The sequence below is a fragment of the Pyrgilauda ruficollis genome, unplaced genomic scaffold, assembly GCF_017590135.1.
Source record: "Pyrgilauda ruficollis isolate IOZ18807 unplaced genomic scaffold, ASM1759013v1 scaffold40, whole genome shotgun sequence".
Classification (NCBI taxonomy): domain Eukaryota; kingdom Metazoa; phylum Chordata; class Aves; order Passeriformes; family Passeridae; genus Pyrgilauda; species Pyrgilauda ruficollis.
The window spans coordinates 5,269,369-5,296,141 of NW_024525490.1; the positions used below are offsets into that span (position 1 = coordinate 5,269,369).

At 37.7% G+C, this 26,773-nt stretch overlaps 1 protein-coding gene across 10 annotated transcripts in view; it reads right to left on the minus strand.

Moving 5' to 3' along the window:
- DST (dystonin) overlaps positions 1–26,773 on the minus strand; it is a 273,488-nt gene that overhangs the window by 96,053 nt on the left and 150,662 nt on the right. For 6 of the 10 annotated variants that reach the window (XM_041477345.1, XM_041477347.1, XM_041477354.1 and 3 more), the window contains 11 exons: positions 18,981–19,115; positions 16,440–16,528; positions 15,688–15,820; positions 9,058–14,634; positions 8,698–8,844; positions 8,328–8,543; positions 7,998–8,144; positions 6,805–7,038; positions 5,320–5,472; positions 3,089–3,322; positions 1,480–1,761 (listed from right to left, as the gene is read on the minus strand). In XM_041477345.1, the coding sequence (XP_041333279.1) occupies positions 1,480–1,761; positions 3,089–3,322; positions 5,320–5,472; positions 6,805–7,038; positions 7,998–8,144; positions 8,328–8,543; positions 8,698–8,844; positions 9,058–14,634; positions 15,688–15,820; positions 16,440–16,528; positions 18,981–19,115 (7,347 nt within the window). The remainder of the gene's footprint in view (positions 1–1,479; positions 1,762–3,088; positions 3,323–5,319; positions 5,473–6,804; positions 7,039–7,997; positions 8,145–8,327; positions 8,544–8,697; positions 8,845–9,057; positions 14,635–15,687; positions 15,821–16,439; positions 16,529–18,980; positions 19,116–26,773) is intronic. The other 4 variants (XM_041477353.1, XM_041477352.1, XM_041477355.1 and 1 more) reach the window with 1 other exon arrangement.

The window sequence follows — 26,773 nt, forward strand, 5'->3', positions numbered from 1 at the left end:
TGCAACTCAGCAATACCTGGATGCATATATCACACAGACATTTTCCCCTGTAATTCCAAAACACAACTCTGTAGAGTAAAACTAGACATTATCAATCTCTAACTTTTTTCCTAACAAAATTAATTTGCTCATTACTTAGCATTTATGGTATTGTACTTAGTGTAATCAAAATTTTCCTAATTCTCTGTCTTAAAATGGGATTTAACAAATAAAACATTCAAAGGTAGGGAACTCTCCAAATCAAAACTCTTCATGTCCCATTACTTATATTGTAGCTACCATTACAGACAAACAGACCTAAAGGAATAAAAGCATCAAACATAGTACAGATACTTTCTTCTTACACTCAGTGAACAAAAATTATTACTTGGGTTTTGAAATTGCATTTCTCAAAATCAAGAGCCATGATTCTTATCAAGTATAGTTAGTTATAAAACAGGTCCAGTGTAAGTCCACTTGACATTAAATATCAAGACATAGTCTGCACTTTCAAATTTTTCAATCCCATAAAAATATTTAAGTCCAGGAACTAGTACTATATTCCAAATAAAATACATATATCAAGTATATTCTTTCAAAAATTCTTCATTCTTGAAGGTCTTCAGTGAAAAATAGCTATGTAAAATAAACAGTATGTTTTTCTTCCATGACTGCAGCATCCAATTATTCTGTAGGCACTAAGTGCAGAAATTAACTGTCAAAAAAATAGAAGTAAAAATATCATGTACACAAAACCCAATAATCCTATTTTATTAGGTTGCTTTTGGGGTTTTGGTTTTTGGGTTTTTTTTAATAAAAAAGGAAATCCAAAATACTATCAGCTACAAACATAATAATTTTCTTTAAGGTGTCAATCAACTCACACCTAAAGGTTCTTGGTTTCTCAGCTGTAAGCCAGCAAAGAAAAGTAAAGTCTTATTATTTTAAATGCTTCCAACTTACCAGGAAAATCTATTTTTAAAATGCTGCCCTGTAATTTTAATGTAACTCACTCTTCTGAAGCCTTGAAACACTGCCTTGCCCATGTGTTAAAGTTGCAGGAAATGAAAACTATCATTTCAGTAAACCATTATTTGCAGCAATTTGCAATCTGTAGTCACAGGGGATTAAAAGGGGGTGAATCATCTGGGTATCACAAAGATTTTTGAAAAAGTCACAAAGATTATGAATTTATATTGCTACTTTTTGCATTTTATTTGCAATTTTCTCACTACAAAAAAATTATAGACACACCACAAAGATTCTTTACATTTACCTCGCAGAATGTGTCCCTTCTCTTATTTTGCAGGAAACAACTACAGTAATAGCAAAAAAGTGACAAATGTGCAATACATTCTATCTACTGAAATTCCTACCACTGTGTATCACTATCTTCCTAGTACTTGCTCCAAAGCCTATGACAGACAGGATAAGATTGAGTTCACTTATGTTGAATAAGGAGTGATATACCTAACTGTTGAACAAACCCAGTAACAATACCTTGACTTTCTGGTACTGCTGGTTCAGATTATCATCTATGCTTTTCACTAGTCCATCCACCCGAGTTTCAATGTCTTGCTGCATTTCCAGCAGATTCCCATTGACATCATCCTCTTCTCCTTCCAAAACTTTCACATCTCCTTCTTCAAAGTGTGTTCCATTCTGTTCTATCACTTCCTTAAATTTCCGGCCATGCTCCGCTTCTTTATCCACATTTGATAACCAATCCAAAAGATTTTCTATTGTATTTTTACTTTCTTCCAGCTGTTCTATGGCTGCAACCTACATTGAAATTTAACAGTTTCAATTTAGAAATCTTCTTTAAAGGTCACAAAATATCAAATAAATATACAAATAAACCATTTAAAATGTATTGACATCAAAGAAAACTTTTTATTAATATAGAGGTTGCTGTTTATTTTATAAGAGAATAAACCAACAGTTCATTAGTTACCCAAATGAAATATGTTATTAACGTCTCCACAGTTTATCAATATATATTGGGTTTGCTTGGCCAGGTTCTGGAACCAGGGGGGCTGCACGGGTGGTTTCTCTGAGAAGGTGCCAGAAACTTTCTTTGTGTCCAACACACCCAAAGCCAACCAGCTCCAGCATGGACCCACCACTGGCTAAGGCCAAACCCATCAAGCAATGGTGGTAGCAACTTTGGGATCACATAGTAAAAGGGTAAAAAAAAAAAAAAACCCCACATTAAAAACAGCAGCCTGAAGAGAGGGGTGAGAACATGTCAGAGGGACAGCTCTGCAGACACCAAGGTCAATGCAGAAGGAGGGGCAGGAGGTGCTCCAGGTGCCAGAGCTGAGATTCCCCTGCAGCTCCTGGTGCAGCCCATGGTGAGGCAGCTGTGCCCCTGCAGCTCATGGAGGGCCATGGGGATGCAGAGATCCACCTGCAGCCCTGGGAAGACCCCACTCCAGAGCACATAGATGACCCAAGGAAGCTGTGACCCTGTGGGAGGCCTACGCTCGAGCAGGCTTGTGGCGCAACTTGTGACCTCATGCTGTCATTCCACATACTGTGTGCCTGAAGGACTGCACCCCATGGAAGGGACCCCACTGGAGCCCTTGGGAAGGACTCAGTTTGGAGGAGTTCATGAAGGACTGTCTCCTCTGTGATGGACCCCACACTGGAGCACAGCAAGAGTGTGAGGAGTCCTCCCCTTGAGGAGGAAGGAGTGGCAGAGACAATGTGTGATGAACTGACCACAACCCACTTTCCCCATCTCTCTGGTGCCAGTGGTGGGAATGAGGGAGGGAACTCCAGAGCTGAGAACAAGGGAGAGGTGAGGGAAGGTATCTTTAAGATTTTATTTTTATTTCTCATTATCCTTTCTGACTTGATCAGTAATAAATTAATTTCCCCATGTCTGCCTGTGACAGCAGCTGTGAGTGATGTCTCCCTGCCCTTCTCTCAACCCACAAGACTTTCATTAAATTTTCTCTCCCCTCTCCAGCTGAGGAAGGAAATGATGGAATAGCTTTTTGGCATCCAGACAAGGTCAACCCACCACACAACAGTAAGTGGCACGACTAATACCATAAGACATGAAAAAGGTTTGAATAAAGTTATGAAATGGTTGCCTAAAAACCTTTTCTGTTTCCTGCTTAATTGCTGTTGTCATAGCTTTATCCAGTTCTTTTTTGGACTCTTCTGCCTTCTGGCTAAGGAGCAAACACTTTGTCTTAGCTTCATTTAGTTTCTGTTCCAGAATAGTCTTGTCTTCTTGTGACAACTTTTCTCCACTCTCTTTCAAGAAGGCTTCAGTATTTTTCACAATCTCTGCCAGTGTCTGGGCACTTGTTCTCATGTCTTTTTGTATCTCCTTTTGATAAAAAAAGAAAGCAAATAGGAGTAAGTAAATTATTAATGAGATCTTTCCAATTAACTTTATTGGAACTATCTCTCTTCTAGGGGTAAGCACCACACTGGTCCTTCCTAGCTGCACATGATACATTAATAAATTGCAGACAATTATTAAAATCAAAGGCAAACATCTGACAATGTTGTTGCAGCTCAATCAAACTTTTTTTTTTTAAATTGCAAATCTGTTTGTTTACAGTCCTACTCAGACTGAGGCCACTTTTTCCCCTTTGTTTAAGGATTTAAATATTGCGTTTCCACATATACAGAAGAACATATATCTTATTTTTTTAGAAATCAAGGCTCAAGTAAATCTGCTACACTGCAGTTAGTAAAGTGAGTCTCCTGACAAATTCTGGTCCATTACTATCCTAACAGAAAGCTGCTGATAATAAACTGTCTGAATAGAAGTCAGAAAATTGTATTCTTTCCTGGGTGAAAGTTTTCCCATATTTCATGGGTTTGTTCAGGCCAGAGATAGCATACAATTTTTTTTTTCTTCTATTGTAATCAATCATAATATTTCAGTCTCTCAAGAATGTTTACTTCCACTGAAATTCATAGAGGACAGATCTTTAGTTTTAATTTACCCAAAGCAGTTTTCCTAGTCTGCCTCCCAATTATCTGAGAGGACTTTAATTGTAATGATCACACATTCTCCCAGTTACTGAAACAATAACATTTTTCACCTTCTTGTGCAGTGTAACAATCTTGGAGATGCAAGACAACATTTGATCCTCATTCTAGACCACAGATTTTGCAGCAATTTTAGAATACAGCAGCTAAAACTGCAGCTCATTTTAACACTTCACAAGTACATTAGAAATATTTTCCTGGGGACCCTGTATCGAGAAAAGCTTCTCCTGTGACCAAGATCTCTGTGCTCCCTTTCAAACAGCGCACTGAGGATGAAAGCTCTGACTTGATATAAAAAAGACTGTTTATAACCCCCCATTCCTCCTAAGACACACTTTTTGAATGGCAATTCTAAGAAATCAGTCAGAAAATAACAACTAGTGTGCTAGGTAGTCACAAACAGCTGATGGGGAAAAAAAATGAGGCTGTATCAGTTCTTGACTCCCCAGGAGTACCCAATTTAGGCCATAAATCCTTAAGACAGGTCAGAGATATTAAAAGCTACCCCAGGGGTGTCTGTATGACTGACTATAAGAACAACTTTGACAAACTAGATGCATTACTTCAAAGATAAGTAAAGCAAGGCAAGATGAGTAAGGAAATTTCTCCTTTTACAGAGAGTTGGAGCTCTACAGTGTAGTGAACTAGTAGACTAGGAGGAGGAAGAAGCAGAGTACAAAACCCTTCAGTCCTTTAACTATCATAGACTTAATTTCTATCAGGACAGAGTAAAAGCTTATCGATGACTGGATACACCTGAAGAGCAAGGAAAGCAAACCAGTTTAAAGGGGTTTGCTACATGAGGACACCAAGGAGATTGCAAGAAGCACTAATACGAACCAGAATTCAAAACAAAGCAAGAGTGAAGCAATAGAAAGCCTAAGGCAAGAGAAAAAATTGCAGAAAATTTTTCAAGGTACTCTGAACAGGAATAAACACTTCCTGATACAAGTTAAAAAGCTGGCTAAGTTATTTTAGCATAATAAACATGTGTGATTTTATCACATTCGACAGGAACAATCTTAAGCCAATATATTAACAAAATTCATGCCTGCTTCAAGAGTGCTTCTTGAAATGTGTAGCACATACTCCCTACTCTAGTGTGTCCTCATTTGGAAGTTTCTCTTCTCCCACTGGCACATACTGGAGTGTATTCACAAGCAGCAGTTTAAATGCATGCAACTAAGCCTTTAATTTTGGTAGGTCAAACAAATGTATTTTATTCTCCTCTCACATGACAAGCCTTGTTACTCAACAAAAGAGTCGAGTCACTCTTCTCTGCCCTCAGCCTTCTTTAACTTCTCTGACCAGAATTGTGCATACCTCCTGTTTGGTCTGGTATTGTTCCAGCTCAGCCTTGCTGTCTCCAATAACAAGAGACTGTCGCTGTCCAATGAGTCGATTTTCAGTCTGTGTAAGCAAATCACAGATTTCCTGCAGTTTCTCCTTGCATTCCTGCTGCCGTTCAGCCACGTCCTATATTAGAGCCAAGTACAATTGAACAGTAAGACAAAAAATCCTCACTTCAGGAACCAACACTCTAACAGACATTAGAAATCTTTGAACATCAATACTGCAAAGCAATATTTTTTAAAGTATGCTGTAAACATGATAGCAGTGGTACAAAGAGCAAGATGAACATACAGAAGTTATGGATAAACCTCAAATATGTTTTAAGTAAAAGAGACCATGTTTGATGGAATTGCCCAATAGAAGTCTGGCCATGCACATATGTGAAGGATGAAATCTCCAAACAGCAGGAGTGAAAATCCAGTCTCTTAACCACTTGAAACCTGTGATAAACACTATTAATTCTGAAAAAAAGGACATCAAAACAGAGGTTAGTTGTGAATGTGAGTTAGCTCTTTTTGGTATGCATAACATGTTACCTGAATAGAAACTGTGAACTTTTTAAGCAGTAGAGAAGAACAAAACATGCAAGCTCATTATTATTACAAAGTCCTAGAAAACTTATCTGTGCCTTTCCTATACTCAATGTTATGCTTCTTTCACAAAATATAGTAGTAAGAAATGTTCTTGGAATGGCAAATAATACAAAGTCTTCAGAATATTAAAGCACTTTTATTTACACATAAACCAGGGGCTGAGGTGGTGATTCTGAGTCCTAACAGTGCTGCTATGAGAGAAGAGGAGGCGCTGTTAAGCTGCAGCATCTTATCAGCAGCCTCTTTTCACTCTACAAAGGCTGCTTACACTTGCTGACGAAGTAACTGGCCCAACTTGACTCACAGTTTTCCCAGTGACCACACCTAGAACTGCAAGTATCTTGGCTGATTCAATCATCTGTTTGTCCCTCTAACCCATCTCAGTCAAAACAATCCATGCTACACAGATTTTAACAAATCTGGTTCTTGGACTATGAAGATCTAGAGAAAAGATCACATAAGCAGATGACCTGGCAAACTAAAGGGAAAGAAAATCTTCAGCAAGGCCAGAGTGTTATGGAATGGAGCAACAGCAAATTCAGTGATCAGTATAGCTCGGATCAATTACTGATAGAGCTGCTGAAGAAGCAATACTTGGGAGAAACCTCAAGTAAATTTCTCTCGTTGTTAGAAAGAGCAGACCTGTGTCTGTTCTTAATTTAATATGCTGTTTCTGTGAGTATACCAAGGAAAGACAAAAATGATAATTCACCAAATTTCATCAATATCATTTTTGTAGAACTGCAAATGTATCTGTAGTAAAAAGGGAAAAGATAGAAATACACTCAATATTGCATGCTGGTATAAAAATTCCTCATCCATTCAGCACACATTCAGCACACATTTACACAGAAAGGCAAACCTTCTGATCACCCAGCTCTTGCACTGCCTGTAACTGAGTCTCTAAACTTTCCACTTGAGAAGTTATTGCTTCCTGTGCTTCCTGAAAAGATTTCTGGGTGGCATTTAAGAGCCTCAGCAGCTGTTTGCTCTGATTAGGAGAAAGATCTTCAGCATGTTCAGAAATGAAGAACTGAACATCAAACGCAGTGGACTCCAGTTGCATTTTTTTACAGCTGAGCTCTGCAGCACTGTTCTGTAAATGAAGTGAAGGCAATTACTAGCAGCAAAGAAAAATTGAGTACAAATAAACCACAAGTATGCCTATCATCTCTTCTTAGCCCTTTTCCCAAAATGCTTTTGGTAGACAATTTAGCCATGGAAAATCAAAACTCAGAATCATACTGTCACATTCAGGTATGACATTAGAACTTGCACATGGTTTGCCTCAGGACAGCTTGTGTCCAAGCAATAAAATACATGATCTTGTACATCTCTGTTTCTTTGGTCTCTCATAGATGTTTGAAAACAAACTGATCTTCAACTCTAAAAGATTTATGGCAGGTTGGATGTAACATTTCTAGGTCTGAAGAGCCAGAAATTTCCAAATATATACTTGAAATCATTCCTATTCTTAACTCCATAGCAAGAATGTCACCATTTCTAGAAATGTGGCAAATTCTGCCAACAGCTACATACTGTGGACCCCCTATGACCATACCATTTCTCTGGAACTCTTTTTAAGCACATTAAAGCAACTAAAATATTTTTTATTAATCATACATATTGAAGCATATGAACTTTACTAAAAATTTGATCTGTTTTGTTTTCCATTACTCATTTTATAGAGTGTGGAATGAAGATACCTTCTTATCTTTTCCCATCTTGTGTTCTCACATATAATTGATTTGGAAGACAATTAAACATCAGTAAAGATTCTGAACACAATGCATAAAAATCCAATTTTATTGCAACAAATGTAAATAGAACCAATATATTTCTCAGTAATCCTAACTTCATGAAACTTTTTTTGCAAGTGAAAAAGCAAATTAACAAGATTTTATTACTGGATTATCTAATAGTTGTCATCTTAAGTAATTGCTCCTAATAATCTCTTTAGAGGTTATTGAGAAGGAATAAAAAGCCTTGCTAACAATTAATAATAAGGAGCAACTTTTGTCAGAAACATCAACACCTACCATAAAGAGCACTTACTTTAAATAGCTGTAAACTTCTCTTCATCTCTTCTATATCATGAGTATTCACTGTGAAGCCATTCATGATTTCATTGTTCTCTGTGATCCAGTCTGAAAATTTCTGCAGATGGTTTAAAAGTTGCTGGTGTAATCCTGCAAGCTTAGACTAGAAAGGGAAGTTGTATATTTATTTATGCTCCTGGAAGCTATTCACATTTTCTACTATATTAAATTGAATCATACATGTATCTTTATACTAAGATAAAATAAAGAAAATCCAAATTCCTTTATTTTAGCCCAATTACCTTGAAGTAAATCAAGGTAAAAACATACACTGCTAAAAACATACCATTTCCAAGTCAACAGCACAGACTATTTGTTTTGCTCGTTTTGAAGATCTATCACAGACCACCAAAAATGTTTCCTGCAAAGAGTCATAGCTTATCTTTAGCTCTTTAAGTTTCTCTTCTGGAATATTCCTGTTACAAGACTTTAAGAATTCTTCTGCCAGCTTCATGTCCTTTTTTAGGATAATTGCAAAGGTAGCCAGTCCTGATTCAAATGACTACAAAGAGAATATATAAAAAATGCTTTAAGTTACTAGGAAAAATGTTTAAATCTGAATTGCTTTAACTACATTTTGAATCTCCCTTTTTAAACCTAAGAGCTATTTCTAGCACTCATCACTGAAGTACAAGCATAAAGAACACTTTACTTACCTCTAGCTGTTCCAGTTCAGCTTTTAGTATTTCCAGGCTGTTGCTAATAGGCTGCTGTTTATCTAGGTGGTTTTTCATATCTTGAAGCACTGCCAAATGTTCTTCCATTTTCTCTGTTAACTTTAAACATTGCTGTACTTCATCAAACTGAAAATTAGTTTTAAAAATAAGAAAATATTTTCCAAACTGACTTGAAAATAAGCAATAAAAGTCCTTGGGTTTATTAGGATTTATTTTAAATTTATAATCTAATTTTTCAACCATTTTTCCATTTAAATTGTTCTCTCCAGCACTCAGAAAGATCCACTATTCCGCAATTCCACTAACACAGGACACTGAGCACATATTCTTGTTACTTACCATGCTAGTGAGGATGTCTCCCATGACTGCTTCTTCTGTTTTCAAAACAGGCTCAGTAAAGCCTTTGGACAGGCTTTCTGTCTTCCCATGCTCCTGATCACTTTTCCAAGTAGTGGTTGTGTTGTCTGCCAATGTTTTCTCTTCATCAATTTCTGATCCAAGTTCTGATTGTTCTGCTGAGGAAAGAGAATAAACCCCATCTCCTTTGCCATTACCCTCATGCTCTGTGGTGCTATCAGCAACCTGTGAGCTCCTAAGCAAACCATTTATCAGCACCTCTAACTTGCTTGTACTTTCATCTCCAAGTGAGATTTGAAAAAATTCCAGAAGTTCAGTGGTAGCAAGCTTGGGAACAGGAGCTTTCATGTCTGTTTCATTCTTCCTTTCATCTGAATCAGCTGTCTTTTGCTTGCAGGATTCATGCTTCAGAATATCATGAAGAAGATCAGGACTTCTGCAATCAGGCCAAAGCAGTGAAGGAGCATCACTGTCCTTGGGCTCTGTACTCAGTGTGGTGACCATTAATGCATTTCTAACAGCATTGCTTATTTGCTTCAGATTTGACCCACTAGGCATTTCACTCTCAAGCTGAGTGCTTCTAACCATTTTAAGTAAATTTTGCATTAAAGTTCTGGTATCAGAGTAACTTAGGGGTTCACCTTCCTCCTTGCAGTAAACATGTCCCATTTTCATTTTCCTTTGTAATATATTCTGTAAGTCTTCCATTAGTGTGTCAGACACATCTGCTGATTGCGAAATACCTTCCTTTACTAGAAAGTCTTTGCAGGGTCCCATTTCTTTTTGCAATGACTCCATGGACATTTGTTTTTTGAAACCATTTCCAAGGGAGAAAGTCTCACTGACCATGACATTTTCTCCCTTTGTGTTTTTCAGCATCTCATGTTTGCTCTGGGCACTGTAATTCAACTTAGTCCCCATGCTACTCAGAATTGCAGAAGAAGCATCAGAAGTATGGGTATGTCTCCCAGTAGGTTGCACTTCACTTCCATCCCCTAATTCTTTGGCATCCTCAATACTTCCTAAAGCATTTGCGGGGGAAATCTCACTATCATTGCTGCTTTTGTTTTCTGGAATGTCTATAAGAACATTGTCAGTATTTTGACAGTTAAGTCTCTCTGTTTCTTTCGTTATGCTAATCTCCTTTGGTTTCACTGTATCAGGTGGGGGAAAAGAGTAAGTGTTACATTCACTTGAATGCATTTCTTCCGTATTTAGCAGAAAATCCTTTTCATTTCGTATACCTTTTCCCCCTCCTTCCATGTCCTCAAAACAGAATTCAGTTTTATTGAGTTCTGAATGACCACCTTCTTTTATGCATGTTGTATGTTGTTTTAAAGAAGCAGAAATGTTACCATCTCTCTTAAATTCATCTGATCTTGCCCCTTGAATGTCAAGAAAACCTTGATCAACATTTATTTTTTCTTTACTTGCAGTAGAAGTTTCTCTAGCAGCTTTAATTACTGTTGCATCAAATATTTCCCCAAGGTTTTCCATCTGAATGGGACTATTACTTAGCCCCATGACACCACATTCCTCCATAATATTTACATTATTTTTATTTTCTGTAAGAATTTCAAAACCTCTTTCTATTTGACCATGCTTCCAACTGGTGACTGGATGTATTGGGTCCCTAAGTGAACAATTATCACTCGCATAAGGGGTATCTGTGAGGAATTTATTGTCTGTTTGGGATGAACTTTCCTTTAGTTGTTCAATATAATTTAATACTTTCTCTTCTGCAAGCAGTGCCTCTTTCTGTCCATGATTTGAATGTAACATTGGCATGGTATTATTGTCTTTATTCATGCTATCAGTAAAGCATTCTGAGAGAAGCAAATTTGTCCAGGTACCTTGGTCTTCATCAGTAGCTTGCTGTAGGTAGGCTGTCACAGAGATGTCAGATTCCACAGTACCATCAAGAAGCTGAGAACCTGGAATTCCAAACTGTGTGTCATTATTCTCTTCACTCTTAGTGGACATCCATTTAGTGTCAAAAGTATTTTCAGACTGAATAGGCTCAGTAGTATCTTGTGGCATCTGTTCACTTTTGATACAAGTCCCATATTCATCTTCTGTTTCCTGCTGTCTGGCTTCTCCACTGGTACATGAAAGACCAACACATCTTTCTTCAGAAATATTTGACATTGATTCACATATTACTGGGGATAGTTTTCCATTTTCATGGTTAGACTGGAATTGCAAAGTATATCCTTTCTTGTGGCCTAAAGAACAGCAGCAGTCATCAATATTCTGATTGTTTTCATTGCTCCTTTCTACATCTTCTACAGACATTAACAGCTGGTCACCTTTACTTATGCACTGATGATGTGAATAAAAAGTATCCATTTCATCTTCACTGTCAGAATCAGTGTCAGAGTCATCATAACTATCATAATCCTCCTCATAATCTTCCCCCTCCTGTGTACCTTCAGATTCTTCCTCACACAGGTCACCTTCTGCTTTCATTTCAACTTCCTCATTCCTGTCTTGTACATCTGCTTCATACATATTCCGTAAACAGCTCATGCCTCCTTCCTTTGTTCCTTCACTCTCAGCAGTAACTGGTAACTCATGCTCCTTCTCTCCGAAACTCCCTGTTCTTTCCCTTCCCTCAAGGATTTTTTCCACAGTCTTGGTATTTACAGAAGCTATAGTTATGCTCTGAGGCTGCCCTTTCACATTTACGTGAACATTCTCTCCAGCATTTGCTGCTAGTTCTTGAAAAGAGCTGGTCTCTTCTCTTATGGTTATTCGACCACCTCTCTCCTCCAGAAAACCTAATGGAACTGATCTCCCAGCCAGTTCTGGCTCTGGTGTATCATCATCCCCCAATTGCAAGGTGTCAAACCCTTCATCAGCTTGAGAAGTGTCAGAGGAATCATCATCATCATCATCATCAATTTGTGGAGTATCATAGACATCGCTGTCATCATCATCACCCTGAGGTGTTTCATAGGCATCATCATCATCATCACCATCATCCAACTGAGAGTTGTCCTCTTCAGAGGCTATCTCACCAAATCCATGCTGCAAGCAGGTACTCTCAAGCTGTGGGATGTCATCAACCCCCTCTACTGATGAGTCAGAACTGCTGTCACATGGCAGTAACCTGTGGAATATAAGATCGCTTTCTTCTTCTGCCAGCCTTTGTGCTGTGCTGTTACTGTCCCCCAGAGGTGGGCCATCGTGTATGACAGTATCATCACCCAATGAAAGCCTATGGTGCATGTCTATGCTGTCTTGTAGACACAGTTTATTCTGAAAATCAGCACAATCCTCCAGGGATGACCTTCCATGGATATAAAGACAGTCCTGTAGGGATGGACCTGCATATTCCTGAAGAAGTTGTGCACCATATCTATTGTCTTCAAACTTTGGTGTGAAACAACATTGACTAATCAATTCTTCTGGAAGTCTATATTCAGTGTCTGCAGTGATGGATGAATCAAGACTTCTCTGAAAATTATCTTTCTTGCTGTTATCCAGTACCATTCTGCTACCGTGAGCTTGAAATATGGGAGGCCCATACTCCGTGCACCTTTCCAGCTCCATGCACCTTTCCAGCTCCCTCCGTGTTTCCTTATCTGACAAATCATTCATGCTCAAGGAATTTTGTAATGTTTTATCATTCATGTTTTCATTATCCAGACTGTCTCCCACACAAATCTCTTCTTTTGCTGCTTGTGATAAAAGTCTTGTATTTGAGACATTTGGAAGATATCCTTCAATGTTTCCTGAATTTGTCTGCTGATTGTTATGCTTACAGAGTTCTGTCCACTCAGAAACCTCCAAAACACCTCTGAGTTCATTTCTTTTCATGGAATTTTGAGTGCTGCTTACTACATTTCTGAGTTCTGCAGGGATAGTTAACTGCATCTCCTGTGTATCATCTGATTGCTCAGTGCCAAGAATATTGCAAACATCTGGCCTGCACAAATGGGGATCTTCTTGTGAAGATATGTAATTCCCAAAATCATCAAATTGATTACATATCCTATTGTTACAAGAATTCTCAGCACCTGAAAGATCGCCCTGAACACTGTCTGCTGACTTTAGGTGAATTCCTTTTGAACTTACATATTTGTTACTAAACTCTATTTCTGACACAGCAGCATTGTATCCAGCACTATCACCTTCCAGCAACATATTGATGATTTCTTCCAGTTGTCCATCATATAACAAAAGTCTCTGTCCAGTGTTTGCATCCATATAACTATTTACCATCAGGTAAGACACAAATAGTTTCTTAGCTTCATCTAGATTATGACATACAGGGTCTTCTGTGCCAGAAACTTCACGTTCCCCCTCACAGCCATGAAATACAGATGGCAGAAATTCATAAGTTGATAACCATTTTGCAGCATTTTTACAAAGGGACTTTAATTCTTCTACATTAGGCATTTTATCTGGTAAAGTCACATTGGTCAAAACAGATACAGTATTACTGTCTATTATTCCTGATTCTGCAGCCTTGTCAAGACTGATTATTTCACAAGTTTCTGGAATGTAAAGTGCAGCTATTTTCTTTCTATCATTCAGTATTTTGAATGCCAGCTCATTTGTAACCATATCTTGGTGCAAAGAAGTTGATACGGGGAATATTTCACCAGTGTGAGGCCAAATTAGTCCCACAAAGCCTCTCTGAGCTTCTAATACCAGCAGAGCACTGGTAGATGATATTAAGTTGCATTGCACAGCTTCATCAACAGTCAAGCGTTGTCCTGAATTTTGACAAAGGATTCCACCAGTCTGAACCTGACGTGTGAGGATCCCACAAGCAGTGTCCTGATCTATCATCCCTTGTCTCATGGCCTCTTCCACAGTCATTTGTTTCCCTGAGTCAGGGTCAATGATACCTCCAGACATTAACTGAGCACCCAGCAGCCTGAACATTGTTTCCCTGTCAATGAGTCCTTCGTGGGCTGCCCTCAAAATAGTTACCTTCCTTCCACATTTGAGCACAATTCTCCCTTTTTCTTGTGGTTTCACAGATAGGAGTCTTAACCCTGTTGCTTCATGTATTATACTTCTATGAACCATCTGTTCAAGGGAAATTTTCTCAGCACAATTGGGGTCTATGAGATCTTTACACGTATCTTGTCTTTCCAGGAGTTTGGAATATAATGTTGGAGAAATGAGATTTCTCTGGAAAGCATTCTGCAAAGACAGCTTTTCTCCAGTAGATGGCAAAATCAAATACCCACTTGAAAGCTGGTTCTCGAGAATTTTAACAGCCAGAGGTTCTGAAATCAGACCTTGTTCTAAAGCTGAAACAACTGGAATATTTGCTAATAATGATTCTGACACAAGCTTCTTTGCATTACTTAATTCTTGCAGCTGCAACAGAATCTGCTCATCAATTAAGGCATGGACTTTAGCTTCTTCCAAATCATAACACACTCCTAATTCTGGAGAAATTATTCCAGAAAGAATCAGCTGATTCTCAAGCAATCTAATTCCAGTGTCATAGTCAAGAAAACCTCTTAAAATAGACTGAAAGACTGAAAGGACTTCTCCAGTTGTTTGGTCAATGACACCAGCAATGACTTTATTCACCTGAAAGGGAATATAAAAGAAAAGTTATCATCATTTTTGGACCGTATTTTTAAAATATTCTTTTGATTTTGAATGCATGTTAAGCATAAAAACATGTACTTACCAGGCCTGGAGGAATGTTGTGAATGTTAGCAGCTCAAATGCACAAGTGATCTATGTCAGTCATTCAACAGCACACGATGTGATAAAAGATTTAAAACCAACATGCATCTGTGAATTAAGAACCTATGCTTTGCATACATAAATAGGGTTAGTGAAAGACAATAGAAGAAATGATTGCAGAGAGGAACATATACCTGAAGGGCACATTTTCATGCTATAAATGTCTGTGAAAGGTTAGAATATTTGGAAACGGTATGTGATTCAACACAACCATGCTATTCATGTTTACAGCATACAGCATTTCTGTATATACACTCAACAATATGGAATCAGATACTCCAGTACCAAATATTGCATTTAGTTTGCATGGAAAGCATGAAGTCAGTTTGACAACATTATTTCAACTCATTACACAGATTCTGCCTCTGTATGTACACGAGAATACTCACTCCATATTTAAGACTAATATCCATTAACAAATATATTCATAGTGTCTCAGAGAAAATTATGTCTTCCCATTTTCATACCCAGAAAATATTTTAAAAAACCTGAAAGCAGATCACTTCTAGGACATTTCTGAGTGATATATGGGAGAGATTAACATGATATTTTACGGTGTCATTTTTGCAGCAGAAACACAGACTTATCTAGCAGTCAAAGAATGGCTTTTAAGAGAAGAGTTAAGAGATGAATGGTTTGCTTATCTTTCGTCATGCAAGGCACACATTATTAAGACTCTTCAAAAGAAGTCTGATGAATAGAATGCTCATGTGCACAGGTAAGGTCACATACAATATTTCATAGCAAATACACAACACCTTCAGTCAATTAAATATCTAGTTCCTTCCACACACTGTTAATTGCAGCTTCTTCTTTTGCTGATCATGTGTGGTTTGAAAATCAGGCAAGAAATCTCAAGAGAAACTGAAATCTGTGTTCGAATCTTGTTACCTTTTCTTCCATCTTTTCATCACCTAGATGTGCTTCCTGCAGCTGCTTCAAAGCTTCGTTGGATAACAAGCTGTAGCTTTCCTGGAGGGATCTAACTTGCTTTTCCATTTCATGTCTCTCTTCATCTGTCATTCTATTATGAAAAAAAAAAAAAAAATTGAAGGAGTAGATCTCTGGGTAATTTGTAACTTGTTGAGAGTGATCTGCCTACCTTTACTTAAAAATGGGGAGCAAAAATTAGTACAAGTAGTCTGGAAAAAATACAGCCTAATTACCAAGATGTTCAAAAAAGCTAAAACCTGATTGCAGTTATTCAGGAAAAGAAGCATTTAACCTTTGCACTGGTCTTTGTCTACTGATTGCCAGGCAAAACAGGTAACATAACCATCAAGGAGTCATGGTCATGAGATATCTCAGCAATTTTGTAAATTTAACTGTCTGTTTTAAGACACAGATGAAACAATCTTGTGATAGGGAGTTCAAGTATTCATTTACTATAAATTTGTTAATTATTCTGATTTCAAATGAAATTTAAATATCTAATAATTTTAAGAAGACCAGAGGTATACAAAGCAAGTCAAATTCTTGAAATTAACAAAATTGCATCAAGCTTCACCAAATGAGAAGACAGAAAACTCCCAAACTGTATGTGACATGCAATTAGATCTATAAGGATATTATTTTTTTCTAAGCAAACAGTATGTATTGATTCAATTAATTTACATTATTTGAAAAATAAAAAAATGGCATACTTGTCACTGTGCTTAGCTAAAAATGACTGAGTAGTCTGCAGAGCTTCAGCTATTTGTTCTTTCTTGGTTGACATTTCATGAAGGGAAATCTGAAAAATAAATAACCTGTGTTCAAGACTTAATAATGTACATAAATAAACAAAACAAACAAACAAACAAAACCTTATTTGTATCTGGGACTAATCTCAATAATAAAAGAGCTTGATTTTTTTAAAAATTCTGGCTATTGGTAGAGCAGTATTATTTATTGTAATTGCATCATTTACATATGAGTAAGTCATTGCTATATGTCTTTTGATTAAGCAAGCTGTCTTTAGAAAACTATTGGGCAAAACAAATACAATATTTCAAAATGCTATTTGATGGGAAATTAACCAATCATTTAAAATCACTTATTATAGTTGGCACAGTTTATAGCAGCTTTATAAAGATTGGGTATGATAGTCATGTTCAAAATGAGAGATAAAAAATTTTTGAAAAAACATATCAGAAGACCACAAACCTTCATGAAATTCAGTAACAGAGACAAATGCAATAAGAGAGACATAGGAAAAAATGAATTATTAATTAATATTTTCCACAGTATCAGTTCTGCGCCATCCCCCATACTGAAGAACTTGTTCTGGTAGAGGAACGTCTGGGAATTTCATCTTCTAACTTTCCTGAAAATCTCCCTGCAGTCTCACCAAAGAAAAGCACTCATAAAGGCAAATTATCAAAAAGGAGTTCTGCAAGCTGGAGATGTTTTCAACATAGGTGCTAGGTCTCAAGCAAGGTGTTTGGGCCTTTCATTCCCCTGGGTCTGGACACAACCAGCCTGCCCTTCTCTGCATCGTACCAAAAGGCCCAAAAAATCTCCCTTTGCAATGACCACCAGCAAGCCACAATCTCATCACTTGTACTGCTTGCACAGGAACCAAGAGAACCACTGGATGCACTATGCAAGAAGATGAGGTGAGCAGGCTGAAGCAGCAGATGGGGTCACAAAATCCACTTTACTCAGGGAACCAGTGTCACTGTGGCTGCTGTGTGCACCCTGTCACTACTGGCATAGCTTTTCTTCCCAGTACCTGGCTACACTCCACAGCAACCCCTATCCTCTGTGTGAAATGTATTTCAGCTGACAATGTATTTAGCTATGAAATCACCAGTTTCTACATGTTTCTACACAACTTATCATTGGTATTACAAGGTATCATTGCTATTCAGTGGAGACACAAATCCAGGCACCTCTGAAAGGTGCAGCCACCTCACCAGGCCATTTCTGATGGGAAGCAAAGACACTCAGCAAACACCCATCTCCCACAGGAAGCCCAGACAGCCAACTCACAGGTTACTCATTGGAGGCTCAGGCTGGATAGAGGAGATGATACCCACAGTTGCTGTGGCAAGCTGAGATATCCTAAGGAGTTGAGAGCTGGCCCAGCACTGATAAAGGTTTGCAGTGCAGTCATTAACAAGGGCAGAAGAGGACCAGCACTGAATGCTTTTGCAAATCCTGATTTTAACTACTAGCAATTTACCAATCAATATGTTCAAATCAGTGCAAGCTTACTTCCTCCTGTAGATACAGGAACAGACTCAGAGCTAGCACTGGTCCACTCTGAACAAGCTACATGCCGGAACAGTGGTCATCAGAACTGCCACTTTCCCAACAGCAAGCTGGACTTATGCACGTGTTGGTCCAGTGGCTCTGGCACCAGAAAGCATCACCAAAATAAAAACATAGGAACAGGATGCCAAGAGCGCCAAAATCACATTTGCATGATAACAGATCCAGCAGTGCACTGAGGGATGTGGACAAGACACTGCTCTGTCCCTCTGCTGCTCAGTGTGCAGGTAAGCCTTCACCTACTGAAACTTTTTAGGTGTAACTAATCTATTTCATGGGGCAAACCCAGCAGAGAAGGCCCTAGAAATGACATGAAACTTCACAGATGGAAATTTATGGTCTGAGATACAACTGCACACAGTGACAATGTCCTGTTAAATACAAAGGCAACAAGACGGGCCACTCCAACAGCATCCGGACTAGTGTGATAACAAAGAGGCCTCAGTCAACATCGGCTGTACTTCCTAGGACAGCAGTTTTGACTATACCTTAAGAGGACCACTCAGATTAATTTTTCAAAAGCAAATAAATAGAAACTTGGCCCTCAGGCCCGTCCTACCAACTTTCTCCTTCCTGGTGCCCAAAATGCTGTCCTGATAGGATGCACTCTCCCTCTACAAAGGCTGACATATGGTGTGCAGGGTCCAGTTTCTCTAAACTGGTATTTTGCAGTGTCAGAACATGGCACATGGTAGGAGTCTGGAAAAAGCAGTGGGAGCTTATTCTTGAGTAACATGCTTGTGTCCCTAAACATTGATGTTTATTTACCCAACTGTCTACTCACAACCAAATGTGAAATTATGTCATGAGGAAAATATGGATGGTGATTTGTAGGGGGGGAAAATGTATTTATGGATTATTTTGGCATTTTAATCAATGCAAAAACCTAAAAAGAGGAAGTGGTGCTTTATCAAAAGACATCTGTGTACCTGCTGCTTAGGTAAATCTGTCTTTTCAGCCTTTTCTCCTTCTTCTTTACTGAGTGTCTTGCTGAGGTTTGACACCCATTTCAGTAAATCCCCAGCTTTCTCAACATGTTCCTTCTTTTCCTCTTCCATTGATTTCTGATGAGTGCCATGAATTGTAAAGAAACATGTAAATGTAAATTGTTGAAATATGTAACATTAATGTCTGTAGAATCACAATTCTATCACAATGCCATTATTATCACCACCACATAAACATTAAATTATTTCTTTTTTATTTACTACCACATGCATTACTATGACACTTTGATGTAGGAACAAAAATGCCACATAATTATAAACAATAACAAAAGAATGCCTCAAGTGATTTTTAATTATGATAAATGTGCTTATTCATACACACATACAATCATTATAAAATGATTGATAGCAAGAAAAAGCATAGCTTCCCAGCCATTACTCAGCAGATAAAAATCTAAAAAGCATTTGTATATAAAGTATCTTTGAATTGCTGCCTTTGCATTACCCTCAGATAAGGATATGTACAACCAGTATAACATAACAGTATTTTGCACATTATTTTGCATGTTATTTTGCACATAGATTACCAAATTACAATTAGGACAAATACATTGCTTTTATGTCTACAGAAACAATAAAAAATAAAAGTAAAATACTCAGACATTTAATCCTTTTCTGCACAGCAAAACATACTCCTTTTCATATAAGTGCAATCTGATAGGTGGACACTTATCAATACTGAGAAAACCTGCTTAAGCCCTTCCATGTACCGTAAGTAAAAATGAAAACATTTTATTTCAATGGAATTTTTAAAAATTTGATGTGTAATTGTAATTCCTTTGCCTATTAGAGCAGAAAATAATTCTAAGAAAAAAAATACTATGAAATAAGAGAAAAACTCAGGACAGGAAACACAACTTTCTGGTGTAAGCAGCCCCTTAAAATTAATGAAATATCAGTGTGAGAAAAAGTACTGATGCATGTGTGCTTACTGCACTGCAGATTTAATTCTTGCATATTTTATTGCCAGTCTTGTAAAACAAATGGTATCTGCAGACTGATTTGTAATTTTAATTTAAGTAACGGGTCACATGAAATACTACACATGAAATACTCACAAAATGATCAATCCCTCTCAACTTATTGTAGGAATATGATTCTTGTCTCACCTAAGTCTACCTACTTTGAACTTCATCAATTTCATTATAATTTCTCATTTACACTACCTACATGTAAAGTAATGACAGACAAGGCCTTCAGGAAAAGACTGAACACATAGATTGCATTTTGAAATTATGAATCTGCCTCTCTGTAAATTTCAGTTTTGCAATAAGTAATATCTAATTCCGGTTTTAGTGGTTTATGCTAATTAGTTGTTCATAGCAATTAGTTTTACAGCAACTAATCAATGCTAGGAAACACCACTTATGATTTTTCATAAAGGCCATCACAGGTATTTTCTTTAACTTTAACAGATTTTAATGCATAGCCCAAAATGAGTATTAATATCTTTTGTCCACTATGAATTATAGTAAAGACTGGAAATTCCTGTTTTCATGGGCTGAGCTGCTTCTAACAACCGCAGCCCAGTGTGGCAATCAAAAACAGCTCTATCTAAAGCTTCTTTGTAGGTTATCTTCTTCTTAGTTTTGGGGCATGTTAAAACTTTACTGTGCAATTTTTCATCCTTCATCTTTGTAGCTGTGATAGCATCAATAACACCATTCTTAATTGCATCTTCCATTGTTAATCTGGAGTGAGACTTTGGATCTATCAAGCCACCGGTCAAGTACTGATACTCCAGGCAGCGCATCCCCATTTCTTTGTCTATGGCACTTAAATGCACAGCTTCAACAGCTGACATGACAGTGTTCCTTACAGGATGAATGATCCCAGTAAAGATCAGCTCACACTGCTGGATTTGCTTGGCACAACCATCATCAATTAACTCCCTTTGCAAAGCCTCTGAAACACTGTACTTTTTCCCTGTAAATGGATCAATTACACCTCCTGTACTAACCTGAGCTTCAAGACATCGGAGGGCAGTAACTCTGTCTACCAAATTTTTGCGTGAGGCTTTCAAGACTGGAATTCTTTCATTGGTTTCAGAAAGCCAGAACCCTGCAATAGGACTGTTTAAGTCTTTATTTGGCTGTGAACTGCTAACTAAAATATCGCCAAACTCATTAATTGTGATGAGGCCCTCCTTATATTTGTTGACTAATGCTCTGTCAATTCTACCCTGATTTAAGGTCTCCTCAATATTAAACTGTACACCCGTTTTAAGATCTGTAAGCAAAAGAAAAGAATTTCCATCAGAGTCAAAACACGTAGACTCCTTCCAATCAAATTCCTGTTTCGAAAGCTCAAGATATGTAGCTTTATCAATGTAATTTTTTTTATAAGCCTCATATGAAGTCATTTCAGTTCCTGTGTCAACATTTATTACAGAAGTTTTATGACTTTTCTCTGCTGATGGGCTGCTTATTTTCCTTTCGCCAACTGGAAGCAGAAAGCATTTACTGCTTACACTGAACAAACACATTTTCAGCAAATCACAGTAGTACATAGCTTTCCTGTTATTTGGATTGTGAAAACATTTTGCATTACTTGAAGGTTCATGCAAAAATTTTAAAATTGTGTTATTAAGCAAGCCAAGCTGCACAGCAGCTTCTGAAGGTACACGAACACTTCTTACAGGATCAATAACCCCCCCACATGCAATTTGAGCCTCAAGGATATTTTTACCTTTTTGTCTTTCTAAAAGTTGAGCTTCCACAGCCTGAAATACAGACAGCACTTTGCCAGAACAGCAATAACCCAGAACAGCTTTCTCTGCCTCAAGCAGTCTACTCTTGAATTCACTGTCTGCAAGCCCTCTAACAACTGAATCATCAACAGAGAATTTCTGACCTGTTGTGGGATCAATAATGAAACCAGTAGCTGCTTGGGCCTCTAAAAATGCTAAGGCCAGTGCTTTTCCCATGATTTTTCTCTTTGCTGCTAAAGCAAAAGAGAGTATCTCTTTGCTGGATTCAAGGTACAGCCCAGCTATAGCTGTAGGTTTAGTTAAAAATTTTTCAAGACTTTTCTGAACCTCATCAACAGTTTTCTGCCCTGAAATGAGCTGCTCAACAGTGAGCCTGTCTAAAAGTTTAACTTCAGTCAACTGCCTGGCAGTTACATCATGTCGGAGACCTTGAAATTTAATAGCATCATATTCCTCTGTAAAATATTCCAGCTGAGTAGAATCATCAACAGTTCTCAAAACCTCTTCTCCTAAGAAAGAGCTCATCTTTGCAAAGTCTTCTTTCCTAAACCCTTCTGAAGTTTTGTATCCCTGAAACATTCTTTCTTCATTACCAAAAGTCTTGTCATTTTCCTGGTTTAATGTTGTGACTTCAACATGCATGTCATAGTGCTTGTTCTTCACTATCTGTAAATAGGAAGTTTTTGTCACAGTGAGAAATACAACTGCAGACTATGCTGTACACATAATTCACTCCTAAATCCACCACCAGAGAAACCAAAGAAAGAACTCGAATGCAAGTCAGAAAGGAGAACTGCTACTAGGATTGACGAGCAGAGATATAAATAGCTTGAGTTTTGAAGTGCATTTGCCATTTCAAATATTTATTCAATAACAGGAATATGACTAGACTAAACATCAGTAACTGATGTTTGTAACTATATGAGCTTACTGCTGTTAAACAAAACTTACTTTGATCAATAAAGATACAACAGTGTATGTGAGTTCCTATTTTCAATACAGATTTTTAAAATAATCTTTCTTAGACATTAACAATCCCGGTAGTAAGGTCTAATATAAAGCTTTTTGTGTTAAGTAAGACAGAAGTGGTTCCCTTCACCAAGATAGGAACATAATACTAAACAGAATAGTAATAAAGCATAACCAAAACCGACCAACCAAATGAACTAGTAAAAGGCACCGTTAGGAAGGCAAACCCTCACAAAATGTAGTTTGTACCTCCAAGGGATGCAGTTTTACCAATCCTAATTCATGTTTTGTGTCTTCTCCATGTCTAATGGTTTGTCTGGAACTGTGTAGGCTCCTGTTTCTCAGTGTGTCCCTTTCAGATGTTCCAGAGATTTGGCTTGGTTTATCAAAAGTTATCTGGAACTGTGTACTCGTCTGCGAAACAAACTCTGTAAAAGACTGGGAACTTGAATCTTCTAATGATTGGTTTATGCTTGACAGCTGAAACTGCACCTCTCTTGGTATTGTGTCATCAGCACTCACATACAATGTATTTTCTTCTATTTGATCAGATTTAAAACCTGATCTTTCCTGTTTCTGCCTTAACAAAGGTGAGGTACGTGGAGGAAGCTGTTCAAATTCTTTAGCTGCAGTCTCACTCAGGTAATTGAAATCATTCCCTCTTCTCTCACAGCTCAATTTAAATCCTGCATCTTGGAGCTTATTATTTTGCTGAACTTCATTCTGAAATGAAAGAAACCTATGTTCACTCTCCCTGACCTGCAGGTCCATCTTCTGTTTCAAGCTCTCAACCATGCGCTTCTGCGCTTCCAATTCTTCCTCGAGTTTCCTGCACTTCTGGTGATAGTCCATCTCAGCCTGCTTCCCTTGCTGTAGCTGTTCATGGCATTTTTTGAGCCTTTCTTGCAGATCTTCCATTTGCCTCTTGTACAACATGATGTTTTCCTCAGCCATATGCTTTTCTTGCTGAAGAGCAACACATTCCAGTTTTATACCAGATATGTCCTTTTCTGTGATGCTATGGGATTCCAGTAATTTTTCAACTTTTTTCCTAAATTCCTCTGCAGAATGTTTAAACTTAATAGATTCTTCCTGAAATAGAATCATCTTCTTGCGTGCCATCTGTTCATCTAGAGTCTTCTGATGGAGTTCGTCCTGCAATTTTTTTAATTTGTTACTTAGTTCTTGTATATGAGCTTGTTGTAGTGCCATCTTCTGCTCACTCATTCTGTTTTCCACAGTTAGAGCATTCATCTGAGCATTTAAATTTTTAACCTCCCGGTCAAAGCTAAGGGTGGAAGCATTTTGTTTATCACATTTTTGTTTATAGTCACTAGCTAAGTCTTTTGTTTTTGCAAGATCAACTTCTAGGCTTTTGATTTTACATATAAATTCTTGCTCAATTATTGTTTGTTTGTGCAATTGTTCATTTGTTGTGCGCAATTGTTCTTTGAAACCATCTGCTAGGGCTTTCAAAGCATCATTTTTCCTCTGAATATTTTCTTTTTCCAAAGTCATCTTCTCTGATTCAGATTGAATTTGCTTCATCAGTAGTTTTGTTTCAGTGTTCCATTTATTAAGATCTTCTATCTGTTTTTTCAATGTTTCTGACACCTGATTGCTTTTGGTTAATTCACTCTTCAGCATCTGAATTTCATGCTGGTTTTCTTTCTCTACTTTTGTTTTTTGAAGCAACTGTTCTTTAATTTTCTTATATTGGTCTTGAAGATTATTTGCTTCTCCTTTACATGACTGTGTTCTGTGTTCAGCTGCCAGCTTCTCTTTTTGAAGGGAACTGATTTGTGAATTTAAATTTTTGATAGTGATTTCAGTTTTTGTCTGTGATCTCGTTAATTCCTCTATTTCTCTTTTTAGCTGTGTCTTTTCTTGCTGAACAGACTTCAGGTCCTCCTGATAGTTCATCTTAAGTTTTTTAAGTTCCATATTTTCTTGCATCACCTCTTCGGCTTTACCTGCAGTTCTCTGTAGCTGCCTGTCCAGTTCTTTCAACTGTTGCAAATACCCCTGCTCTACTTGGTCTTTTTCCTCCAACTTAATTTTTAGGCATTTAAGTTCACTGTTGACTTTATCTAGTTTCTCTTTTAATAAACGAGACTTTTCTTCTGTTGATGATTTTTGAAGCTCAATTTCATTCAGTTCATATTTCAGGTCTTTAATAGTTTTATCGGCTTTTTTGTTAGCAAGGGTCAACTCATCTATCTTTTGTTTAAGCTCTTCTACTTTTTTGGCTTCTAGTTTCCTCTGGAAACTTGTAATTTCAGAGTCAATCCTACACTGGCTGCCTTGCCCAGCTGTGAAAGTTGGCAGGGAAGTTTCTCTAGTTACAGAGTATATGCCTTCAACAACCTTCCTTCTGGATTCAGTTGTTTCTCTTTCTTCGAGTTTTATTTCTGAGAGGTTCCCTTTAAAGTCAAGATCTTGTTCCATTTGCTTGATGAGCTTCATAAGTTTCTCTTCTCCATCTGTTTTTTTCTTCAGTTCCTGCATCAATGTTTTTTTTTGTTTCTCTAAATCATGAAGATTAGTATCTTTTCTTCTTAGAAGCTCTTCAAGGTTTCTTCTGGTAAAAGTGCTTTCTTCTATTTGATTTCGAAAAGCACGGAGGTTTTCTTCCAATATACTTCTTTGAGTCTCTGCCTGAAAAATAAACTGCCTTACACATTCCAGCTCCTGCTCTGCATCTGCTTTCTCTCTCTCAATGCTTTCTAGATCTATACGACACTGCTTTGCCTCTTGCTCAGCTTTGGTCTTCTGAAGACAGATCTCTTCCATCTCCTTTTGCTGCTTCTTCCGCTCTTTTTCTGCAGCTTCTCTCACTTTAGGGAGCTCCTGTTCCACTTGGTTTTTTTGTTTCTTCATATTCTCCAACATCTCCTCAAGTGTTTTTACCTTTCCCATGAGTTTTTTATTCTCATCAGCTGTGTTATTTTGCTGTGCCATTAGATCTGAATATGCCTGACGTGCGGATGCTTCCTTACTCTTTAAAATCTGTAAAAGAATAAGATAAGTTGGAATGCACTTTTTGTAATACAGCATATGGAATGTATTAGGCTCTTAGAAAAGCAGAAGGGAAAATACTTACTCATGCATACATGGTATGTCCAATAAGCAGGATGAGCAGTTCCCACCACCATCACCTTCTCTTGAAGGCTTCAGGAAATTACCATTAGCTGCATATGAAACCCTTGACAAAGACATCCACAAAGCGAAGAAATCCTGAAGCTTCTCACTTCAGTCAGATGCCTCTTAGCAGAAAGCAGCACCAAACAGCTCACTTTGGCTTTCTCTCCAAACAAATAGGCAGAGCAAACAATGACCCAAATACAGTGTGCAAGAACTCGCAAGGAGAAAGTTGCCTACCATTTCTCAATCAGTTCAGCAGAAGCTGAAACAAGGATTTAAGCTTGCAAGCATAAATGACACAAGAAAAGTATGGAAATCCCCTCCAAGAAAAGAAACAGTATCTTAGAGCCAAGATGCAGCAGCTCCAGAAAGAGCAGTATCCAAACCCCTGTACATCTGTGCTCCATGGTGTGCTCCCCAGTCCCAGTGCCCCCACTGACCCAGCTGGGGACTAGTAAGAACACAGCTGCTCTGCAGTGTAAACATGGTAATTAGGAAAACCCTAATGAAAACCAGTTGGCTGGTAGCCTCCATATATTGGCAGATCCAGAGCAAGTCTTTTAAGCAAGAAGTGTAATCACCAGTAATAATATGGTTGAAACTATACATACCTTGTCTTCATTAGCACTGTTGTGGGCTAAGTTACCAAATGTGAGCTAACATGAAGTAAGAACACACCTATATTCCTATGATCATATAAACAGGGCATGAAGGGTAACAACAGCAACGTTTTCAAACAAACCATTGGGTTACTTAAAATTTACCAAATTTACTTGATTTTTCATATGATATCTGAGACCTTTCTTAAAAGGCTAATGCAAAGGCAGCTTCTTCAGTTCCTCTCCATATTTCCCTGAATTATAATTTTGAACAGTCCTCAACAGAAACAAAG